The sequence below is a fragment of the Haliotis cracherodii genome, unplaced genomic scaffold (genome assembly GCF_022045235.1).
Source record: "Haliotis cracherodii isolate W230 unplaced genomic scaffold, xgHalCrac1.p SCAF_4, whole genome shotgun sequence".
Lineage (NCBI taxonomy): Eukaryota > Metazoa > Mollusca > Gastropoda > Lepetellida > Haliotidae > Haliotis > Haliotis cracherodii.
This window is the reverse complement of record NW_027266297.1, coordinates 17,211,147-17,234,181: the sequence shown is the minus strand read 5'-3', so window position 1 is coordinate 17,234,181 and position 23,035 is coordinate 17,211,147. Positions and strand designations below refer to the sequence as shown.

General features: G+C 40.4%; 1 protein-coding gene across 1 annotated transcript; it reads left to right on the top strand.

Moving 5' to 3' along the window:
• Positions 1-308: 308 nt before the first annotated feature.
• Positions 309-19,384, top strand: LOC139478258 (uncharacterized). Its single transcript, XM_071260672.1, has 28 exons — positions 309-458; positions 1,713-1,769; positions 1,905-2,065; positions 2,184-2,432; positions 2,541-2,892; positions 3,032-3,287; positions 3,424-3,589; positions 3,685-4,014; positions 4,127-4,648; positions 4,782-5,125; positions 5,232-5,414; positions 5,951-6,212; positions 6,409-6,556; positions 6,665-6,922; positions 7,036-7,308; positions 7,629-7,869; positions 7,999-8,212; positions 8,341-15,363; positions 15,514-15,852; positions 16,050-16,209; positions 16,326-16,510; positions 16,629-16,900; positions 17,065-17,212; positions 17,405-17,525; positions 17,811-18,037; positions 18,178-18,477; positions 18,679-18,741; positions 18,998-19,384. Exons 1-28 carry the CDS (start codon positions 404-406, stop codon positions 19,055-19,057), a joined length of 12,969 nt encoding a protein of 4,322 aa, XP_071116773.1. The 5' UTR covers positions 309-403; the 3' UTR covers positions 19,058-19,384.
• Positions 19,385-23,035: the final 3,651 nt, after the last annotated feature.

Below are 23,035 nucleotides of genomic sequence, written 5' to 3'. Positions count from 1 at the left end.
CAAAGATAACATACACCAAAGTCCAGACCCCTTGCCCTTCGTATTAACTGCTAATTAATGTCAGGGCCATGCTTTCGTGAACACATGCCCCAAACCTGTATTACAATAAGATGCTATATGCGATGTTCATTTAGTAGAACGATGTATATGTGTGGCTGTATCGGCAATCTGTCAAGTTCAATATGGACAAAAGTCACTGATAACTCTGACCGACACCTGCAATAGATGTCACCTTTGACCACCCCACTTCTGATACCTGTATATAAAACTCAACAGTGGGCATTGGCTTCAGAAACCACGACGAACGCTGTGACACACGTTCCATTACACTTCACGGTGTCAAGCAAGCAGCCATCATATAGACACACGACTGCGGGAAGGGTCTCCCCAAGAACCCAACACAATGTATTCAACAACAGCCTTTACGCTGTTAGCTCTGCTAGCAAGTGCACTGGCAGGTAAGTCTTCAGACTTTGAATGTGTACCTGCACTAGTGGAATGATATATTTCAGGTTAAAAAAAATTCATGGACCAGGTCGGATTAGGTCCCTTTTGGGGCCACATGATCTGCTTGATTTAAGAATTAAGAAAACTAGTAGAGTTGTTATGAAAGTTAGCATGTGTTAATATATACATTAGACTTTCTTCATTACATTTTTGGGAATTGTGACAACACTAGATGAACCAGGCCGATTTTAGAGACGTTCAGGAAGCGTGTTTCTAATATTTGACCAAAGAGCAAATCTTTGATCCAAGCTTATTTTCATTGGATATATAGTTGGTTGGTTGGTTTGTTGTTTTACGCCGCACTCAGCACTATTCCAGCTATATGACGGCGGTCTGTAAATAATCGAGTCTGGACCAGACAATCCAGTGAGCATCAACCAAGTCAGCGAGCCTGACCACCCGATACCGTTAGTCGCCTCTTACGACAAGCATAGTCGCCTTCTACGGCAAGCATGGGTTGCTGAAGACCTAGTCTAACCCCGGATTTTCACGGGTCTGGATAAATATACAGTGCACATACGTGCTACATAATTCATCTAAGGTCATAGTCTTCGTTATACTTAGATCTACATTTTATAACACAGTCCTTTTTCGCTTTTTTAGCCACACTTCTGTATTTGATCATGTGCGAAGTTCAAAATATGCACCGGTCAGGATGAACAATAGCTATCTGTAAGCCATTTGAACTTTCTGATATTTTCACATCAGTGATTCAAAGGTATCTGCAACATCAAAATTTGACATTTCCAGAGGAGAAAAAACTTATCATTCTTGCTCATCATTTTGAATGGTTACATGTTCGCTTTCTTCATCACCTATTTGTCGATTGGTATAAGCCTTAACGTGAGCTATAAATGTTGAAATTTATCACCTCAGGTATTCAGTTATAGGCTCCCTTTTCATATACTTTTAGTTCATTGTTTAGTTCAAACAACGTTACGAGCTGACCCTTGACATATCGAGCTCTTAGGTTATAGGGAAATTAAGTGTTGTAGGATCAAATGTTCCATGTGTGTGAGGTCATAGTACAACATGACACCACTTTGCAAATGTGACACACTGGAGGAAGGTGTTACAACTCTTCATCAAAAGAATTTCTTTCCACCATACCAATCCTAACAAGGATTTCATAGTTTCACATAGCTAATTTTCGATACCATTCATTTCTCTATATATTGTTGATTAAACATGATATTTTATACTAGGGCCAATCACCTACCAGTCACGCGATGAAACGACATCCTGCGCCAGACGATGCCGAGGTAAGTAAAATAGCTTAGTTTGTAATGACTGCTGGTCTTGTCTTAATCTACATATCTATAATAAAAACCGTTTGAAAAATACATATCGATGTTTGTGGATAGAACTAATATCACTTGTTTTCATTTTTGTGTCAGACACGAACAAGTTCAACTACCTCCCAGGAACAACCTATGAATTCGACTACAATGTTCAGACACATACATCTATGGAAGGAGCTTCTGGTGATCAAGCGACTCTTGGTATCCGGGCAACTGCTGATATTGAGGTGCTGTCTAAGTGCGACATGGCTCTTAGGGTAGGTGAAAGTACACACATTCATTAGAGCAATGTCAAATACACCATAACATTGTGAGAAATATGCGGGATGTGTAAAAAAGGGCATCTTTCTTCTATTGTACAAACATGTGTTTCAGCTGCGAGATGTGAAGGTATATCAGTCTGATCCATCAACCTCTACACCAATGAAATACGCTGATGAGTCAGGCGTGTTCAGAAGGAATCTAGAGCGATTCCCCCTCCGCTTTTCCTTCCAAGATGGCATAGTAGAAGAACTGTGTCCAGCTGAGAGTGAAACCACATGGGCTCTCAACATCAAGAGAGGTCTTCTCACTGCTGTCCAGAACAGTATGGATAACCTGGAAAAGAACCAGAGAGTACAAGAGGTAAAACAAACATGTTTTTCTTGTGTTTTAAAACTGTATTATGTATAATTTGTATAACATGCATGTATTGGGATACATATGCATAAGTTCTATCCTTGATGTCCCCAGAGTGACGTCACAGGCGAGTGCAACACCAACTACACGGTGGCATCACATGGCTGGTACTCTACAACAATTAAGAAGACCAAGGATCTCCTAGGTTGCACTGATCGTAATGGTTATCACAGTTCCGTCCATGGCATGCAGTACAGAGTTCCTTCAGAGATCCAGTCTCTGCCCCTCATGAAGAGTACACACGAATGTGAACAAGAACTGGACAAGAATGGACTCCTCAAGAGTGCGCTCATCAGGGAGACCCACACATTCAGACCTTTCTCCAGGGCCACCAGCGGTGCCACCACCAAAATCCTTCAGAGACTCAACTACAAGACTCAGAGATCTGGTGTAACCACAAGACAAGGTGATCAGTCTATACATCTCATGGTGCTAGTTTTCGCCGATGACACAATACTTAAAGATCATTAAATACATATAATCATCATCTTTAATAAATGTTCCTCATGGTCGTACATACCTTATTTATTATTTACACGTTCTAGATTACATTCGGAATCGGGCAGGAGTTGTGTTTGAACATGCCTATGGACCAGGAAACAAAGACCAACCAATGAGAGATGCTGAGAGTAAACTGCGAGAGATCTGTCAGAATACACGCGAGGATATCCGCCCCGACACTCCACGCTTGTTCTCTGAGCTTGTCTACATCATCAAAAATCTGGATGTTGATAACCTTAGAAGTGTCTACCAGCAAGTAAAGTCTGGAGCTACCTGCACTGACAACAGCGAGAGAGTCAAGTTAGTATAAACACTTGAAGTGACACAAACATATTGCATATCATATATACCATTCCTGAAAATCCTTTCAACAATAATCCTTGATAAACATCTGTACATCCTTTTTTATTAATCCTTCAATTGTGGTTGCTTCTAGGAAGTTTTTCCTGGACACTATCCCGATGGCCAGTACACGTGCATCTGTTACGTTCTTGAAAGAAATTCTGCTAAAAAGAGAAGTCACTGGTGCACAGGCAACCATGTGGATCACTTCCCTGTCTCTCATCCACTACCCAACACTGGAGATGTTGCAGGAAGTAAAGGTGAGCTGTTATTCACATCTCAGAAAAATTCCTAAAGGCAGTCAAAGAGACCTTCTTCCAAATCTAATATTCTCTCTGAATCTATTTATTTGTAGGCGCTTCTTGACACCCCACAGTACAGCAAGGCAGCCATGCTTCCGATCTCCACTATGGTCAACAACTATTGCAACCATCATGAAGCTTGTTCTGAGGAATCCACTATCACACGTATCATCTCTACCATGGAGAAGACCATTGGTTATGGCTGCTACATCAGAGATTCTAATCTGGAGACTAGTTTAGTTGCACTTCGTGCTCTCGGAAATGCAGGCCATGTGGACAGACTGACCACTACGCTTAGCAGCTGCTTCAACAAACAAGCCAACCCCATGGAGGTCCGAGTAGCTGCCATCCAGGCCTACAGAAGACTACCATGCACTGCCGATGTAAGTTATGGAACTGTATACGAAACTCACCAAGACATATGATATTTGTTACATTTAAATGTCAATAATTATTTAATAAAACCATAATGTCACAACATGTGTTTCATTCCAGAGAAGTGAAGTAATGACCATCTACCAAGATTCTGATGAGGACTCTGAGTTGAGAATTGCTGCCTACTTGGCTGTGATGCAGTGCCCATCTGAAGACGTCTTGAGTACAATCCAAGGAACTCTCGAATCTGAGAAAGCTAATCAAGTTGGAGCCTTTGTCTGGTCTCATCTTACCAACCTGATGGAAACATCCAGTCCACAGAAACAGACCATCAGACGAATCCTGGAAGACAAAACCCTCGGAAGGAATTTCGACCTCTCAACACTCAAGTATTCACGCAACTATGAAGGCTCTCTATTTCTGGAGAAGTTCAACACTGGTGCCATGCTGGAGAGTAATGTCATCTTTTCAGATAAATCCTTCGTTCCTCGTTCTGCTATGCTCAACATGACAGTTGATCTCTTTGGGAACTCTCTCAATCTGTTTGAACTGGGTGGACGCATGGAAGGAGTGGAGTATCTCATTGAGAACTACCTTGGCCCATACAGCTACTTTGGAGGAAAGGCAGCCAAGAAACCAAAGGTGCTTTTCTTATATATCCATCATTTAATTCTCTCTTAATTCTAAGGGCACACACAATACTTTTGTGTTAAGAGCCATTCAAACATTTAGTACAGAACAATATACATGTATTTCAAATTGCTGTTGGTTTCAGAGCAATGTCAACCTTGATCACCTCAGAGGAGACTTGTACATGAGGATCTTTGGCAATGAAATGTACTATGATCATTTCAAAGGCGTAGATCCATTGGCATCTATCAAGAACTTCAACTTTCTTGACTTCCTCATCAAGATGTCCAAGAAACAAGACTACTCTTTCACTCAGAGTATGATGATCCTGGACAGCAGTATGATCATCCCCACCAGCTCCGGTCTCCCCCTCAATCTCACCGTCAACGGAACAGCAACCATCGACCTTCAGGCCTCTGGTCAAGTCGACCTCCGAAAAATGACAACTTCACCAAGCAGTCTCCTCATTGATGGACACATCAAGCCAAGGTAAATTTTAAGTTTTCAGTCCTTTTTAATAAAATATTAATGTTATCACATTTGCCATGCAACTGTCCATAAAATATAAGTCTGAAACCATTGCCTTCTTTTTCAGTGGAGCTATCAAGATTGTTGGCACGATGAGCATGGATGCCTTTGTCACCAAAACAGGTCTTAGAGTTGTCAACACCTGGCATTCCAGCACTGCCTTGAAAGGGCGTGTAGAGCTCAGCCGAGGAAAGATTCTTAGTGCAGACATTGACTTTCCTCAACAGAAGATGGAAATCCTAGATGTCAAGTAAGCATTTCTAATATTCAGGCTCTTCTATATACAAAGAATTCCCTTTTTATACACAAGCAAATATTTTAAGATAACTGTTATGCCTTTGCTAAGGAAACAACACTTCATAATCAATCTACTACTACATTAAGTGATAGAAACTAAGAAATATTAATAATGATAATACGTCCACTTGTAACACGCTCAAACTCCGCAACAACGTGCTCATGGGCATCTACACAAAACTGAAAGAGATTATGGGATGTTAGATTAAAGTTTGAAAATATATATCTTAGCTTTGAAATGTACCAAAGAGTCAGCATATCTCAAGAAGTCAGGCAGATTATGCAAGTTATAAGCAGTTGCTACTCCAAAAGAGTGATATCCAAATGTTTTTAAGTTTATAAGCGGGGATAGGAATGAGTGAGCGGACAAGAGTAGTTGTTGCTTCCTCCGTGATCAGTGAGTGAATAGTGCCAAAATTATTAATACAATCAATCAAAACATGATATTCAACATTTTTATGGACTAATGTTTCCTTCCATTTTCTACAGCACAGAGTTCTTCAGCATTCATGGTGATCAGGAGAAGAAACAAGACTTGGTCTCAGGCAACAGAAAGAAGCTGGAACTGTGCACAGGAGCCAGGCTTGCCACAATTACCGGCCTTGAGCTTTGTAATGAGTTCCAGTGGCCTAATGCTTCTATGGTGGATAATGCTCCATACTTCCCCTTCACAGGACCCTTCTCCCAAAGCCTCGTTCTTTACAAGAGGGACACACACACTGGCTACAAGCTCATGGCTAATCAATCAGTGGTGAGTTTGTAAATGAGTTCTTCTTTCAAAACAGTCACACGTTTCGGTGGTATGTGAATTTGTGACAGAAGAGACATTATGACATACATTTGTATGAAATAAGAAGTTCTCTGCTGAGAAAGCATCTTTACTTAATTGAGCAACTAAGTTTTATTTTAATGGTAAAAAATGTATACATGTATTTTTCTTTTTTCAGAATCAGTATTTCTCTAAAGCTCAGATATCTGTGAACACACCTGGATCCAGAACTGACCGATCTTTGGCTTTCGACTTTCTTCTAAATAAAAAAGATAAAGACCTTGAAATCAACCTAGCATCCCCATGGAAGAAGGCAGCATTCAAAGGTGTGTTGTTTGGATTGAGCCTTATTTGCTGTCACATTTGAAGAAACATAGAACTTTGTGATTTATTATGCTTAGACTGAAAGTAATACTATTCATTTCATTCTACAGGGTCCATGGCATATGAAAGTAACAAGATAGGCACAAGGGGCAATCTGATTGTCGATGAATCTTCAGAATATGGTATCATCAGTGAAGTGGGTATCAAGAAAGTAAAGACATTTGTGACCTACATCCCCCGACTGGAGATCAGACGTCCTGGAGCCAAAGTCATCCTACTCAGTGGCACAGTTGAGGCTGAAGCACTCAAGAGAGCCAGTGTTGAGTTAACCCTTGCTGGGGTAACACCAAATGCAATCAGCTTTAGATGTAAGTTCACTTTTCAAAACTAACAATTATTCAATAAAATCATAGCACGTCAATATAAAAACACAACAAAACACCATTTTTCATGTTTCTTTTATCTTACTTTACTTTTGCAGCTGCCTTACTAAACTCTAAAATTGAGAAGAGTGTGATGGGTACCTTCAATCTTGCACCAAAGCAGGACTACGTTCTCGAGGCTGGTTTGGTGTACCAGAACAGTGGCAGGAAGAAGTCCATCATCAAGGTCATCCCAACATTGACGGTGAAGACCCCAAAAGTTGAGGTCGTCTCACTCTCTGGTTCAGGAGACTACAAAGAGGGCAAATCACTCAAGGGCAGTCTGTCTCTAGATGTCCACAAGGTCTTGACCAAACCAATCACTCTCAAATGTAAGTGTTATGGAACGGAACATGCCTCAAAGAAACTAACTTAAGGAATATTTAGGAATGCAGACATATAGTTCACAATCACAATTTAGTATCAGATATTCACAAACCTTTTGATATTGATATTTAGTAATCTAATATTAATGAGTGGAGAAACATATATATGTTAATACTTAAGTCCGTTAACCGGGTAAACTGAAATTTTCAATGGTTGATTACTTTGCTGTCGCAAATGATGATGAATAATTCCAAATAACAAACATTTAACCACAGTAACTACTGAAGATTATGATTATTAATTTATGCATATATGTCCAAATCAGGTAACATCAAGAAGACTGGTGGTACCAAAAGCAAGTACACTGGAAGTGTAACGGTGTCCTCCCATTTTCTGGTCACCAAGGTTAGCGGCAACGTGCAGACCAAGATGAACACAGTCAGCTCCTTTATAACTCTGGACTACAACCTGCCTAAGATCCGAAGTATCAAGAAGGACAAGATCACATTCAGCTCTAAATACACTGATCGTAGCACCAAGTCCCTCTGGAACTACCAGCTCAACACGTAAGTTACATTTGTAAACATTGACATATCAACCTCTTATACATGAGGACAGCGTCACAACCTTAGTGATAGCAAAGTTGATTTGCAAATGTATGCATCGTGTGTGTAGACATTATGATTGTTTTCCAGAAACTTCGAAGACAAGAGATTCCCTCAGGTGAACTTCTTCACAGATATGGACTTCTCTCACAACAAGAAACACACAGAAGCTGGTGCAACATTCAGATATGGACCAAAATCCAAGGACTCCTCCCGCCAGATCACAGGTTATGCTCTAGTCAACCATGACATGGGCTCCAAAGCCAAAGTTGACTACACAATGAAAACTACTCTGGGACCACTGGTAAGTCATTTGATTGTACATAGCATAACTATAAGGCCAAATATACTATAATAATATTATAGTTATATACCAAAGATATCATCTGTATAGCAGTTGTTACTAAATGGTTGCATTGATTTTCATTTCAGGATATAAAATTGAGCCTGAAAGGAAAGCACGCCCAAGATAGTCGCAATCTGAATTCCTCCATGACATTTGCCTATGGCAAAGGAAATACAATTGATGCTGCTCTCAATCTTAGAAACAGTGGAAAGAGGACACTTAATCTCTTGGGTGAAGCTAGCCTTTCCTATCCAGGCAAAGAACTACGTCTGAATACCGATCTAATCCAGTCAAAGAAAGACTACACACACTCCATGACCTTTTACATGGATAAAGAAAAGTCTACCATGGTAACAACCTACAAAAGACAGAAGGATGCAGCCCACCAGGTGAAATCTAACATCAACCTACATAACATCCAGCCAATCCAACTCACTGCTTCCACTAACCTGGATAACAAAGACCTCAAGGTTTCTGCTCAGGCTGATTATGCTGGTGAGGTTTACGGAATCAACACAGGCTATAAATACTCCAAGACATCATCTGCCAAGTGGAGCATGGACATGACATACCCCACAAGACATGTCATTCTTCAGGTCGAAGGGGGAAAGCGAGGTGTCACATATGAGGGCTCTGCTGATGCTAAGTGGGATGCTGATAAGGACATTTCCAGGAGATTCCTCCTCACAGGAAAACTCAATCTCAAGTCACTTGGCAATTTCGCTTCCACTGTTGCAATGAAATACCCAACCAGAGATGTGGAGTTCAATATCAAACATGCTAGTGGTGAGCAGTATACAACCCGTGCTGATTTCTCTTGGGACACTGACAAGAAGGTCAAAGTAGACACATCTTTCAAAAGGGTCCCAAGACGAAATGGGCAGTCACTTGATGGCTCTGTGAGAGTGAAGACACCATTTGAAGGATTTGAGGAACTAATGGCCCAGGCCAGCAGTGACAACGATGACAAAAAATATGGCTCTTCCATGCAATTCTCCTGGGGTGGAAAGAAGAATCAGATCTCTTCTGCTGTCAGCATGAAGAAACCCTTCTCTGTAAGAAACATAGACCTCACTATCACAGGAACATCCCCTTTCAAGGGATACAGAAGGTTCAGCACCGAAGTAGCTCACCGAATGACAACTTCACTCAACACTATCATGAAGGGAAGCTTAGAGGGAAAGAATGCCAAGCTCATTATGACTGGAGAGAACCGATGCACTGACCAGAAAAGGGACATTGAGGGTACTGTGACTTTTAAGTCCAACTTCAAGGGAATGCGAGCTGTTAATCTCCGTCTTTCTCACAATGATGATTTAAGAAAGTTTGTGACTGACATTGCACTGGATGTCAATGGTGATCAGTACATCTATGACTTGGATATGAACCACGCAAAATCTGGATGGCAGTTCCAAAACACTGGCAAGCTCACACTCTCTTCTCCAAGCTACCGATTCACCAACAACTGGCAACACAGAAATACTCACAATGATGTGAAGAGCACAATGACAACAGAATGGGGCAGAGACAAACGTATATTTGTCAACATATTTGGAAACCATGCTTCAGCCACCAGAACAAAGGCCTTAGGAGGAGTGACAATTGAAACACCATGGGAACCAATCCGCAATATTGACATCAACCTTGACCATGAACATGGAAGAGGTTTTATTCGACACTCGTCTAACATGAAGCAGGGAGAGAATATGATTGGATCAGCAGGTATCAACTACATTAGATCCAATGGGCAAACAGAGTCTGATTTTACACTGGCATCACCCATGACCAACCTTAAAGGGAAGATAAATGCTCGCTATGTAACTTATCCACTCTCGGGACATGCTGAATTAGAATGGTCTCCATATAACAAATTATCGCTCGATGGTTCCTTTGCTGCTCCATCTACCCAGGATATTGAAACAAGTCTGAGGATGACAAGTCCTTTTGAAAACTTCAGAGATATTGTCGTGAAGGCATCCCACAAGAGGGAAGGCTCTGATTTGATATCCAGAGGAAGCTTCAGCTATGACATCAGAAAGTCCTTTGAGTTTGAAGCACACATCACACCTGATAGTCTCAACAATTACCGGGCAACACTGAAGACTCCATTTGATGACTACAAATCTTTGGAAGCAGGACTTTCATTCAATGGTGACCATAGAAACTTCATGAGCAAAGCTAACTTTGCTATCACCCCAGTCCTGGGAAACTTTGCTGGAGTCTTAAACTGGAACCTAGATGATATGAATGGAAAAATGAGGATAGATACTCCCTTCCACGAGTATCAGTACTTGCAGGTGTTTGCCAGCAGTGAAAATACAGGCAAGGGAAGACGCTCACACATTGAAACTGAATACTACCCAAGGAAAACTATTAGCCTCGATGCTGTCTATGCCATTGGAACCCCCATTATTATTGACGTCACCATCAAGACTCCATTTGAAAGAATGGAACACATGAGTGCATCCCTAAAGCATGCACTCAGAAGACGTTCACTACAAACACATGCTGATCTTTCGTTTGCTTCAGACAACAACCTGGCTGGTGATCTGAAACTGAACTGGGCAAAGGGATATGATGGCAGTCTGGTTATCACCACACCTTTCTCTGGTTATGAAATGAACAAGCTATCGTTCAGACATGAGGGCAACTGGGATGACGTGAAGAGCCATGGAGAAATAGAAATGGCAAGGAAAACTGGGGAAGTGGACCTAGATTTTCATAATGGTTTTAGATCAACCGGGGTGTTCACACTGAAGACACCATTCAGTGGCATGACAGAAACTAAAGTTTCATTCAACAAGCGTGGCTCTTTGGATAACATCCGAGGAGGTATAATTATCACTTTTGGACAAGATCAAACCATTGACATCTCTGGCCAGAACAGATTTTCCAACGGACGCCTGGACACAACCCTTCTTCTCAAATCCCCCTTTTCTGATAACATCAAGTTTGTCATAGATCATGACGGTCAATTAAGAAGTTTCTCCACTAAGGTATCTGGAGCAGTTGGTTCACGGCACTCCTTCAACTCAGAGTCAGCATTCACTTTCAGATATCCATTGATAGATCTATCTACCAACTTTGGTTACACAAAAGATTGGAGGGGCAGAAACATTGGACTCAAGCTTCACAAAGAAGGTTACATTAGTGACATGAACGCCAAAGCCAGTGGAATTCTGGACAATGAACAAGTTGATATTTCCCTTATGCTAAAAACAGATGGCAAAATTGAAGGATCTCTTACCATGCAAACACCATTTGAAGACTACAAAGATGTTGGACTTTCTCTTCAGCATTCTGGAAACATGCAGAGGTTTTCAAGTCAAGGCACTATCAGGTACATGGATGGCAAGTCTCTTGAGGGCACCCTTACTTTGTGGCAATCTGGACTGGCTCATGTTGATACCAAAGCAGAAATCAAGACTCCCTTCCTTGGATATGAATCTTCACTTCTCAAATACCGCCATTCTATCGATGACACCCAAATGACATCAAATGCTCTCATTCTCTATGGACGTGGACAACGAATTACATCTGATCTCAGTATCGAAACATCACCTAAGATCAGTTTTGATCTTACCATTCAAACACCCTTCAACAGATTCCAAAACAATAAACTTGTGTTTAGTCATTCCGGACCACTTATCAGCTGCACAAGTCATGCACAAATGGAAATCCTGGAGAAATCAATCACTGCTGATTCATCATTTGAACACGGAACTACTACCATGGCTAGTCTCTCCATCATCTCTAATATCGAGGGTATGGAAATGGTCAAAGCATCTTTCAACAAGGAGGGAAGCAGCGACAACTTTAGAGGTTCTGCCTCAGCCTCCCTTAAGGATTCCACCATTGAAGCCGATATCACAAGTAGAATTGCTCAAGACATCAGAGGAACCTTTTCTCTAAGAACACCTTTCAGAGACTTTAGAGACACAGCCATTGTCATTGAACACACAGGCAACTGGAATGACTTTAATAGCGAAGGACTGCTCCGTTACATGGATGGCAAAACAATTGAGGGCAAAGTTAAGTTCTCCCATAATGGATACAGACAGATGAAAACAAGTGCCGAGCTGAAGACACCCTTCACTGCATTTGAAATGATAACAGTTGAATATGGACATGATTCCAGGAGCAATTACTTTAAATCTAACTCAGCAGTCACCTATGGCAACGGACAGAGAATTACATCAGACATCTCTGCAGATACATCCAGAGATATCAATGTAAATGTTATGCTCAAAACTCCTTTCAGGAACTTTGAACTTAGCAGAGCAATGTTTACTTCTACTGGTCCTCTCAGAAATCTGAAAAGCAATGCAGAACTTGAGTTTGCCAAGACCAGACTTACTGCACAGACCAACTTTGCAAACATGGAATCAACAAAAGGCAACCTCATTATCACAACTAACATTCCTGGTTATGAAAGCATGAAGGGTTCCATTGGTGTGGAGGGTGATCTCACTGATCTGAAAAGCACAGCCCTTCTTAACATTAAGGATTCTACACTAGAGGTAGATCTTAGTGCCAGTTTAAAGAACAGCATCATGGCATCTTTGACGATCAGGAGTCCTTTCCAGAACTTCAGAAATGTTGGAGGGTTTATCCAGCACTCAGGATCCCTATCCCGCTTCAATACTGAAGGAAATCTTCGCTACATGGATGGAAAGGTTGTTGAAGGCAAGGTCGTCTTCTTAACATCTGGACTGACACACATTCAAGCCAGCACTGAGCTAAAAACACCTTTCCAAGGATATGAAAGCCAATCTGGGGAATACAAACATTCAGTAAAGAATGGCCGTCTTAGCTCCAACATGGATGTTACCTATGGTCAAGATCAAAAAGTACTTATGACTGTAAATGGCATGATGTCACCAACAATTGACATAAGCGCTACACTCAAAACTCCTTTCAGAAACTTTGACAACAGCAGAATCATCTTCACTCATGAGGGATCCATTGGCAACTGCAAGAGTCATTTGGAAGTACAAGCCATTGGAAAGTCATTCACTGCAGACTTGGATGTCCAGACTGGAAGTTCTATGAGAGGTAACCTGAATATTGTCAGCAACATTCAAGGCCTGGAAAGCATGAGGGTATCTTACAGTAAAGAAGGGGATATCAATAATCTCAAAGCTAAAGGATCCATTGGAATCAGAGATGCAACATTAGAAGCATCTGTCAACAACGTCTTTAGTTCAAGACGACTCTTGACTGACTTATCCATCAGAAACCCATACACAAAAGATATTGATGTGCATCTAGATTTCAACGGGAGACCAACCAACTTCAAAAATCAGATGTCTGCCAGCATAGGCACTGGTGGTTCCATCACAACTGACTCATTTTTCCGGGTTAGAAATGGTGATATTGACATCAGCTCAGGATTTACCTTCAATCTGGCAGGACTTGGACAGACAGGAAACATCAAATTCCACAAAGAAGGTGAGCTGAGGAATATGAAGATGAGTATCAATGGTGACTACAACCAGAAGAAAGCAAGTATGAAGGCTGAATTCAGAGCAATGGATGGTGTTCATGGTGAGGTCAAAATCTTAACACCATTCAGACCATACAGAAACATTGGCTTCTCTTTTGATCATTCTGGTACATGGAATCGTTTTACTTCTCAAAGTATGGTCAAATTCATGGACAGGAGACAGATCACCGCCAAAATCAACCATTTCAACCATGACCTTGATCGTCTAGAAAGTAGCTTAGAGATCAATACACCTTTCCAAGGCTATGAATTCACCAAGGCTGAGATCGATCACTCTGCAACAACTAACGGAATAAACTGTAATGCTGCTGTACAGTATGCACAAGGGCAGAAAATTACAGGAGAACTCCATGCAACAACCTCACCAAAGTATGATGTGGAAGTCAAACTGACTACACCTTTCAGAAACTATGAGGTTCTCTCTGCATCCACATCATTTGAGCATGGTATTGAAAGATACAATCTAGAGAGCAAACTGAATGCCGGAAACGGCAATCGCTTTGGTCTTGAGTCAACTATTGACATGTCTACCACGCCCTACACTGCTGTTGCACGATTATCAACACCATTTGAAAACTTTGATTCTGCTGAGATCTCTTTAACACATGCTGGTGAACTGATGAAGTTTAGGTCCACAGGCACCATACAAACTCCAATGACTGGTATTCTCACAGGTGAAGCATCTCTCGGCTACTCATCTCCCTTAGAAATGGAAGGTTTAATATCTCTTTCCAATGATATCAAACTGGCTATCCATAACACCATCAGAAACAAGAAATACCAATCTCACATTGAGGCTTCATGGAGCCCCAGGGACCAAATAGCTTTTGATGGATCCTACCAATTCCTTGAAATATACAATGAGAAACAACTGACAACAGATTTCACCCTTGTTACACCATTTGAAACTGCAAAGCTGACTGCTCTTAGGTTTGAACATCATCAAGGATCAGACAAATATACAGAGAAGCTGGAAGCCGATTACAATGGTGACACTGTTCTGGATATGGACATGGAGATCTCCCGAGGCTCAAGGGAGCAGGGAACATTCACAATGAGGACACCAAGACCAATGCAGCTGACTCTTTCCGGGGAAATAGCTGATAAGAACATCGATGGTGAGATGTTTGTCAACTGGGACAGAGATGAACCCGAGAGCAACATCCGAATCCAGACCACACTGACAGATAGGAGCAGACAGTCTCTTTTGAACAAAGACCTGACACTAAAGTTTATCCATCCATCCCGCACTGTTGGTATCATTGGAAATGTCCTCACTTCACAGCTCCAGACAAAGAGTCATGGAGAATTCATCTGGAATGAAGATGCAGGTCACAAACTGTTCTATGATGTGGATGTAAAGGATCGTAGCCGTCGCTACAGCAAGATGTTTGATGGCTCCTTCAAAGTGGGATCCCCTCTGAGAAGTCTCCAAATGGATGGGTCTTACAGTCAGACGGGTGCAAGCCAAACTGTGGATGGAGCCTTCTCCTGGGATGCAGACAGAGATGATACAAAGAAGATTGGCATGAAAGCAGTCCTCACACCTGGTGACAAAAACAACCAGGCAGATCTCTCTCTCAGACTTCCTTCTATTGGCAAGGTAAGAATACAACACATTACTTACACTGGACTTTTAATGTCAAATTGATGCTTTGATCTTATCATAGGAAAATGTCATGATGAATAGTAAACCTTAATGATATGTTACCATATTTAGAACACATTCGTATCTGTTGACAATATTCTTCAGAACATCCAGATCGACACAGAAATGCTGCTGAATGATGGCAGGACTGTCTTCAATGGAAAAACACAAGTGTCCTACTCCAGTGACCCCCGAAAGACCCTCACCCTCACATCTCGAATGGATGACATTTCCTATGGCTATGGTAACACCAACTACAGCTTTGTGGTTGGCATTAGCCATCCATATACAGATGTGGACGTCAAACTAACATCCCATATTGGTAGCTCCAGTGAGAAAGTATCTGCTGGAACTGGAATGACCTACCTGACAGCCAGGAGGGAAAGAAAGAACTTCGCCCTCAGAGGAGAGATCAACAAACTAAGAAAGCAGATACAGCTGCAGGTGAGAATGACTATACTATTGAATCAAAAGTTAAAGTTATAATTAGAATCTAGAGATCTAAACAGAATTGTGAATAATACTTATGTTTATCTTCATAACTTTAAAAGTTATTGTAAAGTTATAATTCCAGTCTCATGACAAAAATAGTGTCTAAGTATTGACGTTAACATAAGTAACATAGCTCCCGCTTTTTACAGATGGAGACCCCAATCAAGAACATGGAACTTTCTGGTGAGATGGAGGAGACCCCTTTCAAGCTGAAGATCAGGAATATGTATGGGGACAAGATTGTTCAAGCCCACCTTACTGTTGATGCTGAAAGGAGAATGGTGGACTTCCAAACTAACTACGATCTGGGTAGGTTCTAAAATATTCATGTTCCCTTCATGTTTGATCCTGTTTCATCAAACGTATGGAATTTTTGAGACCAAACATTCAAACTATGACTGAATAACAAACATTTTCTAATACAGACAACCCTGGAAAAACACTGAACATGAATGCCAGATATGTCAACTCAAGTGCCATGCAGGCTGAGGTTTATCATCAGGAGAATTCCCGTCGAGTGTCTGATAGTCTAGTTGCACTCAGACTCAACACATCCCGTCTGCTCCATACCAGGATATCCTGGAGACCACAAATGATCGCCGATGTTCAGGTAGTAAATGCAATTATATGTAATTGCTACACATGAAATTATGAAAATCTAAAAATGCCATAAGCATTCCAATATGTGAGGGTTGTTTTTATAAATGAGTACCCTTGCATTTTTAAAGGGATACTTGACCAAGAAGGTGGAGACATATGGACAAAATACAAAGACCGCTTTCCACTCTGTGTACGAGTCTGTGGGACAGGAGTTGTCAGGCAAGTACCACCGGATTTCACAAGCCACCAAGGAAGAACTGTCTCCTTACCTAACCATGATGGAATCAGAAATGGCTACCATAGAGAAACAGCTGGACTCTATCAGGAGGGATATCAAGCGCATGTACGACCGTAATGACTTCTACATGGCAGCCATGGGAGATCACTTCAACCAGGCATTGTAAGTATATCAGTGATTTCATTGATGTAAAGTTGGGTATCAATTTATGGTAATAATTATAATAAGTATAACCTTGTCAGACACTGATAGTTCTACACAGGATAACACATACTCCCTGAAATAATGCACAAGTTGATAACCGAGTGGAAACTTCTTTGTTTCAGCCAAGCCTACAGGGACCTTGTGACTTCGACAAAGGAAGTGTTTGCTTCCACTAATCAGAAACTAGCTCAATATATGGAGGAGATGACAAACTTCCCTATTGGACAGAAATATCAGGCTATCGTTGCTGAAACACTCGTCAACTTTAAGGTTTGTTACCCTTCCATGCTTACCCTTTTCGCGAACACTTGGTGTCACCATTTTTTTCAGCGATCCATGCTATGATTGTCACCCTTATTTTGACTTTTACGCCCAGTTGAATCTGTTTTGGTGGACAGCTAGTTACTCTCTGGTGTTGATATTATATATGTGATGTAGTTCTCCATTCATTTCTCAATGCAGCGTGGTGTGGACGAGCTTGTCATAAACACTGTTGAAATGATCTCGGGGCTTGATGAACAGCTGCAGAGTTTGAGGAACACTTATCATCATCATTACAATAACCTGCGGACTTCTATTACAGGTAATTCTTTGGTACTTATTATTAGTGTGTGCTTTTGCTTCGAGGGGTGGTTGGGTAGCCAATTAGTTAAAGCGTCTGCTGGTCACGCTGAATGCCCGGATTCGGTTCCCCACTTGAGTACAAATGTGTGAAGCCCATTTCTGGTGTCCCCCGCCTTGATATTGTTCGAATATTGCAAAAAGGGGTTTACTAACATACTCAATTACTCACTTTCCTTCGGCGATCAATGAAAAATTACCATTATCGTGAAAGTTCATTTTTACATTAGACTGCACCTTTTCTTAGACCTGAAGAACCATCCTCGATTGGCGACCATCAGGCTTCAGTTTGCTGACAACTACCAGCAATACCTCAACACCATCACCAACAAAGTACAGGATCTTAACATTCCTAGCAGATACAACACGATTGTAGAGCACACACAGAAGATGCTGACCTCCCGCCTGGGAGACATCATGAAGAGGGACGACCTCCAGCATCTGCTTTCTCTTACTAATGATGCATACCAAGAGGTCAGTCCTAACGTTGTCTGCTTGATGTAAAACTGTAATTGTGTTCGTATCTTATAAGCCAATTTATCATTTCAAGTTCTAAGTATGTTGGCGCAGACTGAAAGAAACTGTAACTTTAATGGCTTGTCAATGATTTACAGGGTGTGTGGGCATTTAACTACTGGCAAGTAGAGGAAAACCTCAAGCAGCACCTGCAGAGCATCTATGACATCCTCAAGGAGATGGTTGAGGAGGAGGTTCAGAAGTACAGGGAACAATTGGTGTTTCTGGAAAAGTCCAAGGTCACAGTTTGGGATCCTCAACATGGTGAAATTCAGATAGAATTATACTTGCCCATCCCAGTTCAATCTCTGGACACACTTCCAGAAATCCAGACGTATGTTCAAAAGGCAAAGACTGCAATCAGCACCTACATCCCAGACAGGGCAACATACCAGAGAGTAAGTTACTTAACGTAGATTACCACAGCATGAAATAAGTCGAGCGGCTACCAGATTTGCAGAATCAAGAGTTTTACTAATGTATTATTTATCATATACATCCCCGAGGATATACCTATCCCATTGACGTTTAAATTGATCTTGAACCTATTTATTCTTTGAATATCCTGTTTTAACAAGATTATTTTGTTCAATTTTCAGTACATTCCAAAGTCAATGTGGCAGACACCTAATGCTACAACCAGAATGAATGGTGAAATAAAAGTAAGTAGGACATGAGGTTTTTAGGGCACCGTGTACTTTACATCTCTTTTTAATATCTTAATTTACATTTGCAGTTAACCAAGTCATTTTGCTCATAATTGATATGCTCGTATCTGATATGAGACAATGAACAATAAAAAACAATCATTCTGAAGCACGCATACGTTGGTAGAAATCAATTCATTCAAAGAATACAAATAGATCAACTTCAAATGAAACAGCTTACATATTTACATAATTTTTCGCTCTTTTGCAGACCTTGCCAAACGCTTCTCAGAGACGTCCCTTGAGAAGGTACAACGCCATCCGTCTCTAGGACTACGACGTTCCAACGCCAACTTACCCCCTCACGGAAAAATGATCTAGGCATATTTATTGACTATTTATAATACCTAACGTTTTGTGTAAAGTGAATGTTACTTGTAAACTATACTGAACAGTTGATATACCAACAGCATATCTGGTTGTCATACCAATCTTCAGAATGACAATAACTAAAACATATTATATTTGCTGGTTTATAAACAATTCCTCAACGTGAAATGTGTTATTAGTCTATTGTTCAGTAAAGGTTACAGTTAGTGTGACATAGTAACATGTATTAATACCCTTCCCAGTCCAAAAATAAATATTTGCATTCAAAGTGTGTCTCCGTATATTCTATGGTGTTACATCTTTACTTTCTATCACGGAATAACTGGATTATTCAAGTATTTGCCATACTCATCACATACTATGTAATGGCATTTGTATAGTATCTTCTTGTCATCTGTCATTGACATGACAGTTCAAACTGTATGGTGTTATTACAAATAACACTTTCTACTTTCAAGAGATGTCATAGTAGTTCAGTGTTGCAAGAGACACAAGAACACACTGTCTCACAAGAACACACTGTCTCACGAGACACAAGAACGCACTGTCTCACAAGACACAAGAACACACTGTCTCACGAGACACAAGAACACACTGTATCACAAGACACAAGAACACAATGTCTCACGAGACACAAGAACACACTGTCTCACAAGAAACAAGAACACACAGTCTCACAAAACACAAGAACACTGGTCCAAATGTGGTTTCCATCATGTTGTACTACTGTTCTCACCCTGAACTATGTCTGTCTGTCATGAGGTAAAATAAAACCTGAACCAGTGATGTTGAAATATGTTACACAATATTTAATTATTATGGTAGTCTCGAATAGTATTTCTCCTCTGTCCCATCTATGGATTTCAATACCTCTACAGATGTAGTGTCTAAATAATGGTTTTAGTCTGAAGACAATTGCTTCTGGTATTTAGCTAAAGAAAAGAGGTGAATTGGATGCTCTTTCGAAATTTTTAAGGTGATCGAATCAATTAATATATCGACATTATGGGCAGAAGTCTTTGTGAGTTAATATGAACGACAAAACCCTTTTCATATTTGTGAGAAATCTTTGTAAAAACAGACTCCATTGTACGATTCCGACTAAATCAGAAGCGTGTGTTTATGAATCACTATCAAACAGTGACGATGCTATGTATTCGCGAAACGTTCGCCAACAGTAGCACCCGTCACAAACACATGCAAAGGCAAAGTAATAGTTCGCCTGAAAAAACACGGGAACATAAAAATTATGTTACAAGTCAAAATAGGGAATTGCATCGGATATAATTTTTTGTCACTGATGCGTCAAATTTGGAAATGTCCTCCTCATATCTACAATAAAACTTTTTGAAAGCTTTACTCAGGCATTGACTGTTATGACCTTGATGAAACAGCTTTTGAGCAAGAATCGTATGAGGCTCTTGGAAATATTGGTATGAAGAGCATGTTCGATTGTACCTCAAAAGTTGTGAAAAATAGACACCAATTGCAATGCTAGAGCTGTTGTAATATTGCTCGACAAAAATAGAAACTTGACCAGAAAGTTGAAGTTATCCCTTTTGTCATACAGCCTTGTGGGTAGCTTTTTGTCACTCTGAATCTTTATGCATAAGTTTAGATAAGAAACAGGTGAGACGGTCTCACTGGTCTCCTTTATTTCTACTTCAGGTGTGTATATCAGAGAAGAGAATGGGATTTTTCACTGCTTTGGAACGATATCAGATCATCGATACACCTGAGCTAAAAGGGCAATTGGATTTTGCAGATTTAAATACTTTAGGGCATACTCAATCACAAATGCTGGACCAAAAGGAAATTAGAAAAAGCGAAATAGCGTAATACAGACGTAATACGTCAAAAAGACCACCCCTTACTGTGGCGGCCGGTGGTTTACTTGGGGTCTTCCTCACTTGTTACGGGCACAACTTCACATGATCGTGGTAAGACAATTGGGGATTAAGGGGAGCAACTCACATATGACACAACTAATTGGTGAACTATATTTACATAAACAATACTCAGTGAAAAAGTTTATATGGCCGCGTCCAGTCAAGACGACCTTGTCGATATTCGAGATCTATAGCGTGATAAAACAGGTCTTACATGGCGAAGTGCATCAAATAATTTGAGCACCTTGATTAAAAACACGAAAAGATTTTGGAAAATAGCACAAGTATGAAGTCTCCGTAGTCTCTCTAGTTTTTGATAATCCACATGGTATTAATTCCACTTGTCTCAACACTTCGTATTTCTTTATTTGTATTAAGGATTAATTATTCTTTTAGACAGGGATTTGGTGGTACATTTCTTGGACCTAGCAAATATATCTCTCTTTGTACGGATTTTTATGGAGTTTTGAAATCCAGTACACAAGATGAAAGGACATTTTTACAGCTTTCAGAACCAAGTCAAAAGTTGATAGTACTCGCCCAGGGTGTTGACATATTTCTTCCTCATTTTACATACACTGGCCTTATATGTGGCATTATTGGAAATGAGAACACGTTTTATTATATACTTAAGTGTGAAAGACTGAGTTTTCCGAAGTTGAGAAAAGTGATATTTTCATTGCAGTGAATATAACAATTGATATTTCACTGCACAGAACATGACAGTTGATATTTCACTGCAGTGAACATAACACTTGATATTTCACTGTTGTCTGTGAGCATAACACTAGTCATACAAGAGTGACCTCCCCTCAAAGTGTCTGGCCCGTTCACAAACTGCTGACTTCCTTTTCACGTTAGTTCAACATTGACAGATGGTCATTTATGTAGTTAATATCGCTTTGTGGTGTTTGTTATGCTCTTGAAAATGGTCCGTTATAAACTGTAAATGTCTCACTTAACTCGTCAATCGAGAAAAATCGCAATCGCAAATTCTAACAGCGGTTTCGAAGTTTCCAAGAATATTTTCTTGTAAAAGTGGATTTTTTTTTAAATCATATCTATCTGTTTGATACTGAATTTTCGCGACCCTAAATATTTTTTGTTACTTTTGTTTATATTTTATATGATTTTGTAAACACGGGGAAAAGGCGACACATGCAATATCTTCTATATGTTAACGACGGTAGGCAAAAACAAAGAACATATCAAGACATTCTGACAAGTGTGGTGTTACACCCATCTCACAAATATTATACGTCATTTTAATCTTACGTTAATATGTGTGTGTGTGTGTGTGTGTGTGTCTGTGAGTGTGTGTCTGTGAGTGTGTGTGTGTGTGTGTGTGTGTGTGTGTGTGTGTGTGTGTGTGTGTGTGTGTGTGTGTGTGTGTGTGTGTGTGTGTGTGTGTGTGTGTGTGTGTGTGTGTGTGTGTTTCAACATCAACAAGTACAGCGCGTAAGATCAAACATATGATGTGTATGTAGTATTATTAATTTGAAGAAACTATTCATATATATTGTTAGACCATCCCCATGGTGTAAAGGATAGAGCGCTTGTCCGTTAGAGGTTCGATCCCATGGCCACGTCAAACCAAAAGACGTTAAAAGATTATGCTAGCTGTTACCCACTCTGGCGTTCGGTCTCAAGGGAATAAAACAGGGACTGGTCGTCGACTCGTGGTCCGTGTACTGTGTCTGAGTGGGGTATTCATACGGCATGATGCGATGTGTATGAGAAGAAACATGCCTATCCTGACGAGTGATGGGGGTAGATCATTGTCACCCCTCAACGTTATGTACAGTGGGAAATGCAAGACTGACAGCAGACTGCTCAACACTCATCAACATTTGTTCAAGTCTCTCATTTCCTGCAAATGTTTGGCTACCAAACCACATTTTCGAACCATTATTTAAGAAAATGTGTTTGTTTTAATTTATCTTACAAAACAAACTCTGAATAGAATACAAGTTTATTTAGATCACAATTTAGTTATTTTTTCCTTATAAGTATAACAACTGTGCTCTTTC

What these genes read in the sequence shown, in the direction of transcription:
- LOC139478258 (XM_071260672.1), top strand. Translation starts at nt 404, where the DNA reads ATGTATTCAACAACAGCCTTTACGCTGTTAGCTCTGCTAGCAAGTGCA. An exon ending in TGGTGTAACCACAAGACAAG is followed by an intron (nt 2,893 to 3,031) that starts GTGATCAGTCTA and finishes TACACGTTCTAG; the next exon opens with ATTACATTCGGAATCGGGCA. An exon ending in GATCACTTCAACCAGGCATT is followed by an intron (nt 16,901 to 17,064) that starts GTAAGTATATCA and finishes TCTTTGTTTCAG; the next exon opens with CCAAGCCTACAGGGACCTTG.